Source organism: Mandrillus leucophaeus, unplaced genomic scaffold (assembly GCF_000951045.1).
Source record: "Mandrillus leucophaeus isolate KB7577 unplaced genomic scaffold, Mleu.le_1.0 Scaffold426, whole genome shotgun sequence".
NCBI lineage: Eukaryota > Metazoa > Chordata > Mammalia > Primates > Cercopithecidae > Mandrillus > Mandrillus leucophaeus.
Window position 1 is genome coordinate 1,234,854 of NW_012104543.1, and position 6,031 is coordinate 1,240,884.

Consider the following 6,031-nt stretch of genomic DNA (forward strand, 5'->3'; position numbering starts at 1 on the left):
TTTTTGAGACAGAGTCTTGCTCTGTTGTCCAGGCTGGAGTGCAGTGGTGCAGTCTCGGCTCACTGCAACCTCCGCCTCTTGGGCTCAAGTGATTCTCCTACCTCAGCCTCCTGAGTAGCTGAGATTACAAGCATGTGCCACCATGCCTGGCAAATTATTGCATTTTTAGTAGATGGTTTCACCATGTTAGCTAGGCTGGTCTCGAACTCCTGACTAGTGGTCTACCTGCTCATCCTCCAAGAGTGCTGGGATTACAGGCATGAGCCACCGCACATGTGGATATCCGGTTGTCCCAGTGCCAGGTATTGAAAAGACTGTCCTTCCCCATTGATTTCTCTGGGCACCCTCTCAGAGGCTTGACATTTTTACTGAGTCACCTTGTTCCAGGTGCCATGTTGGATGTGGGACAGGTAAGCCAAACAGACATTGTCCTTGCCTTTGGAGAGCTTCCATTCTGGTACCCTTGAAAAGATAATCTGTGAGTGATGGGGAGGAAGGAGCAGAGTGACAGAGAGAGAGTGGAGGCAGGGAGGCCGCCTTGGAGGCTGTGGAAGCCTTCAGAAAGCATCAATGGTGAGGGGATTGGAGAGGCCCTTACCAGGCAGTCTGGACAGGTGTAGGTGACTGATGGGGCCAGGGGTGGGAGGCTCCCTGTCCAGGGGTGAGAGCTTCCTCAGGACTCTCCGAGGAGCTGGCTGAGGCTCCCCCTTTCTGCCTGGGCTGGTTGATTAACCAGGGAGGGGATTGGAGGCCTGGGAGAGAGCCCTAAGTGATGGAGGGAGGGTGGCTGCGCCCTTGGTCTTCCCTAGGACTCCATCTCTCCTGAGTGGGACAGAATCACTTTGCTGCAATTGATGAAGGCAAGTTGAGTCATAGCATCTTAGGAGGAGCTTTACTGTAAGGGCCATGGGATAAACCTTGGTTCAGGGCCTTCTCAGTGCTGGGCCTATGCTCGTCACTCCCCCTGTCCTCAGGAAATTTGAGTGAATCTGGGAGGGACGGGGATGTCAAGTGTTACAAAGGAGGAAGGAGAAGATGCCAGTGGAGCTCGTGTCACGGGAGGCCCAGAGGAGGAACCGACATTTCCTGAGATGGGAAAGGTGACTTCGAGGCCTCTGGGCCTGAGGAGGGGTGGGCGGGACATATGAGACCAGAGCTGGGAGGAAAACAGCCATCCTGGGGCGATGAGCCTGGGGCCTTGCAAGGGCCCCCTCTCAGAATGGGGGTCCTTGTCGAAGAGCACTGGAAGACTCTGACAGTTTTTGGTGACACTGGGATTTTAGTTTTTTTATTTGTTATTAAAGACAATTTTTTTTTTCTGAGACAAGGTCTCACTTCCAGGCTGAGGTGCAGTGGTGCAGTCCTAGCTCACTGCAGCCTCAACCTCTTGGGCTCAAGTGATCCTCCCACCTCAGCCTCCTGAGTAGCTGGGACCACAGGTCCCCACTCCACACTTGGCTAATTTTTTTTTTTTTTTTTTGGTAGAGGTGGGGTCTTGCTATGTTGCCCAGGCTGGTCTGGAACTTCTAGGCTCAAGTGATTCTCTTTCCTCAGCCTCCTGAAGTGCTGGGATTACAGGTGTGAGCTACCACGCCCAGCCTCCAAAGTGTTGGGATTATAGGCATGAGCCACTGCTCCTGGCTGAGATGGGGGTTTTAGAAAGATTTCTGAAAGGGAGGATTCATCTGAAAGGAGGGAGGCTTGTTAGGAGGCTGAGGGAGGCGGATGGAAGGACTGGCTGTGGGAAGAACCCAGCCAGTGCCCGTTTCTTAGTTTCTGGCTTGGATCATGGATGGGATGAGCTGTCATTTAGTTAGTTTCTTTGTTTCTTTTTATTTTCTTTTTTGAGACAGGGTCTTACTGTGTTGCCCAGGCTGAAAGGCAGTAGTGTGATCTCAGCTTACTGCAACCTCCACCTCCTGGGTTCAGGCAATTCTCATCCCTTAGCCTCCTGAATAGCTGGGATTACAGGTGTGCACCACCATGCCTGGCTGATTTTTTTATTTTTGGTAGAGATTCACCAAGTTGGCCAGGCTGGTCTCAAACTTCTGTCCTCAAGTGATTTACCTGCCTCGACCTCCCAAAGTGTTGGGATTGTAGATGTGAGCCACCATGTCTGGCCACCATTTAGTTTCTTTCTGTCTGTCTATTTTCCTTCATGCATGCGGGTGGTTAAAAAGAAACTGGAACAGTAAATGGCAGTATGTTAAGAGCAAGACCGGAGGCTCAGGTAGGGGTTGAATCTGAGCCGTATGGCACAGCTTCCTCCAAGTCCAGTGAGGAGGTCATCGTGGTAGACTGGACAGCACAGGTGTCTTGAGGACAGAATGAGTCAACACACATACAGAGGGCTCAGAACTGCCCTGGGCCTCAGTGCCACCACCAGCTTTGGCTTCAAACCCGCACCTGACCAGAAGTCCTAAGAGGGTCCCAGCACCGGGGACCTTTGGAAAAACAGCCAGGGGACCAAAAGCCCACCACCTTGATAGTGGAGCTCCAGGCACCTCAGCCCCACCCTTCTCTGTTGCCCTCTAAAGAGAACCGGGCTGGGGTTCTGTCTGTCTTGGCTGCAGCTGCTCCTGGAGACCCGGCGTGCCCAGGCCTTCGGCCCGTGTGTCCCTTCCCCAGCACCGTTCTTGTTGCGGTGCCCCTCCCTGCATCCATAGGAGAAAGGATCCAGGGTTCTATGCAGCGGTTCTCAGGGCCCAACACAAAACTTCAGGACCCTACATAAGCCCCAGATCCCCACTGGAGACCCCAGGGTGTGGTGGAGGAGAATCTGAGTAAGGCTGGGGCTTTCCCTGGAGAGAAGCATAGCCGTAGAGCCCTCGGCTTAGAAGGGATTCCCCGGGAGACTCCTCCAAAGAGCTGAGAAGGCTCCTGAGGATCCTGCCCGTGGGGAGGGTGGGCCCCCAGGCCAGCTCCTCTCCATTACTGCCTCACTCCCCCATGGTCATCTCTGGGCAGTGTCCCCGTAAGGCGGCATTCCCTGTAAGGTGGCCCGAACATGCGTCCCCTCCTCTTCCTCTTCCACAGCCAGTTCATCAAAGCCTACAAGACGGGCAACATGGACCAGGCGCTGTCCCTGTGGTTCCTCCTGGGCTGGATCGGCGGAGACTCCTGCAACCTCATCGGCTCCTTCCTTGCTGACCAGCTGCCCCTGCAGGTGGGCCGGTACCCGGGCAGGGTGGCGCTGACCCTAACCCTGCCTCACCCTGCAGGGTTGCCTGAGGAGATGCCAGGCTCTTTGGCCCGCCTGGTCTCCAGAACCCTGGCCCGTCGCTGCATCTTGTGAGGGCCCATCCTTCTGTCTGCCGAACTGCGGCTGTGGGCAGGCCACTGCTCTTCTCTGGGCCCCAGTTTTCCCATCTGCAGCGTGAGCGTGTCTGACAGGAAGGTTTCCGCTCTTCCGCCTCCAGGGTGCTGGAATGCTGGCGAAGCTTCCAGAGGGTGGGCCCTCGAGGAGGAAAGGCGTTTTTCCGTGGGAGGCCCGGGTGCCATCCCGCTCCTGTGGGCAGGCAGAGCTGGGGCTCCCAATCAGGAAGGCATTGTCTTCCCACGTGGGACCAGAAGGTTCTGACTGCCCCGGCGTCAGGCGAAACCAGAGCCATCTCTTCACTGCGGCGTCCCGCTTTGTCCTGACTGCTGGCACTGACCACCAGCTCATTGGCACTTCCTGGGCTAGATCCTTTCCTGGGTCTTTTGCCCACCTGTTCTGTCATTGCCAGGGGGGAACTGTGAGCTCTTCCTTGCCAGATAAGGAAACAGAAGCTCAGAGAGGCGAAGTGACTCGGTCAGGGTCACCCAGCTGGGATAGGACAGAGGGCTGCTGGGGGCGCGGTCCCAGATCCTGGCACCGCGCCAACCCCCGGGCCCCCTGCGTCTCTTACAGTCCTACACAGCTGTGTATTACGTCATGGCAGACCTGGTGATGCTGACGCTGTACTTTTACTACAAGTTCAGGAAACGCCCCTCTCCGTGTGAGTATGGGGACCGCTCTCTGTCAGATGCTCCACCAGCAGCGGGGGTCCGTGGGCGACGGGGGCGCGTGGAGTGTGGGAGGAAGCGGGTTTCCCATGGCTGGGTGATAACCCGAACCTCGGAAAGGCTTCCCCGGCCTTATCTAGGAGCCTGAGCCTTAATCGGCCAAGATAGAGACTTGAGGGCAGTGAGCGTATCCTGGCCCAGACCACAGGCCGGTTCCTCTCACCCAGGGGCCGGTTCAGCAGGCACAGCTCCAGCTCCTCCTCTGTGTCCAGCCCTGGGCTTGGAGCTGGGGAAACGAGGACAAGTCACACAGGCTGCCTCTGCCCCAGCCTTCAGGAGGAGCAGGAGACAAGGTCAGCTTGAGGCCATACGGACATGGGGAGGGACCTGGGAAGGATTGTTTTTCTTCAGCATTTCTGCTTCGTATAACCCCTCCTGACCTCCCTGCCCTCAGCGTTTCACCTTTATAACTCTAGGAGAAGGGTACTGTTGTACCCATTCAACAGATGAAGAATTAAAGCTCAGAGAGGTTAGGTCACTTGCCCAAGGTCACACAGCCCCTGAGGGGCAAGGCCAGGACTCAGCCTCCCCCCACTGCCACTCAGCCATCTAACCTCAGCTTCCCTCCTGCCTCGTGTGCAGTGTCTGCCCCCATCAACTCCATGCTGCTATTCCTCATGGGGACGGCGTGCGCCACACCGCTGCTGAGCGCTGCTGGGCCCGTGGCTGCCCCGAGGGAAGGCTTCCGGGGACGGGCGCTCCTGTCCGTGGAGCCGGGCAGCAAGGTGAGCCGTGGGTGTGGCGGTAGAAGGGATGGAGGCTGGCTTGTCCCCAGGGCTCTCCCCTGCACAGCCTCGTGGGCGCTAAGTGGGGAGGGGGATCACCTCTGGCTCCTACGAGGTACCAAGTGCCCCCTTCTGCCCCACAGCCCTTCACCCGGCAGGAAATCATCGGCTTCGTCATCGGCTCCGTCTCCAGTGTGTTGTACCTGCTCTCCCGGCTGCCTCAGATCCGCACCAACGTGAGCCTCCAGCAGGGGCTGGGTGGGGCCAAGTAGAGGAGAGCCGGCCTGGCCACCCGGGCCCTCTGGGCTAAGGAGTAGCACGGCATAGGAGCCTTGGTTCAGAAAGTCTGGGCTGCTCCCACTGTTGGCTTGGGCAAGTTAATCCAGTCTCCGAGCTTCCATTTCTGCTTCTGGAAAACAGGCGCGATGTGGCCTGCCAGCCAGGCTGCAAGAGACCCATGTGTGTCTTGGAGGAGTAGGAGTTCAGGGGAAGGTGAGGGGCTGAGCTTGGAGGCCTGAGGGGTGAGGAGAAGTTGGGGAGTCGGGGAGGGGAGGCTTGCTGGGCAGCTAGAGCCTGTGTGGGGTGGAATGCAGGGTGGCATGGGGCCAGCAGGCCTGGCACAGCCACGGTCTCCTGTGGACCCAGGCAGGGGCCTGGGAGGGCTTGTCTGTGGGTGAGAAGAGGCTCTTCTGTGTGTGGGGCCCATGTCAGATACTGGGCACCCAGGGAGAGAGGAGCTCAGGGCAGGTGCACTGTGGTGGGGCAGGTGGACATGTGGACAGTTACAATCCAGAGTGACAGGAGGCCTGTTGGAGATCTCTGACCCAAACTCCTTCTGCCTCAGTTCCTCCGGAAGTCCACCCAGGGGATCTCCTACTCGCTGTTCGCGCTGGTGATGCTGGGGAACACACTATATGGGCTGAGCGTGCTGCTCAAAAACCCCGAGGAGGGCCAGAGCGAGGGCAGCTACCTGCTGCACCACCTGCCCTGGCTTGTGGGCAGCCTGGGCGTGCTGCTGCTCGACACCATCGTATCCTTCAGGGCGTGTGGGGCTGGTGGTGGGGGTGTGGGCAAGGAAGCCCCTGCCTGCACACAGCTTCAGCACTCACCCGTCTCTCCCTCCCTCCCTCCATCCATCCGTCCCTCCCTCCATCCATCCATCCCTCCCTTCATCCATCCGTCCCTCCCTCCATCCATCCATCCCTCCCTCCATCCATCCGTCCGTCCCTCCATCCACCCCTCCCTCCATCCATCCGTCC

At 58.0% G+C, this 6,031-nt stretch overlaps 1 protein-coding gene across 4 annotated transcripts in view; it reads left to right on the plus strand.

The window, feature by feature from the left end:
• PQLC2 (PQ loop repeat containing 2) overlaps positions 1-6,031 on the plus strand; it is a 21,071-nt gene that overhangs the window by 9,838 nt on the left and 5,202 nt on the right. For 3 of the 4 annotated variants that reach the window (XM_011993129.1, XM_011993131.1, XM_011993130.1), the window contains 5 exons: positions 3,037-3,166; positions 3,893-3,980; positions 4,630-4,772; positions 4,916-5,008; positions 5,617-5,802. In XM_011993129.1, coding sequence (XP_011848519.1) covers positions 3,037-3,166; positions 3,893-3,980; positions 4,630-4,772; positions 4,916-5,008; positions 5,617-5,802 — 640 coding nt within the window. The remainder of the gene's footprint in view (positions 1-3,036; positions 3,167-3,892; positions 3,981-4,629; positions 4,773-4,915; positions 5,009-5,616; positions 5,803-6,031) is intronic. The other variant, XM_011993132.1, reaches the window with a different exon arrangement.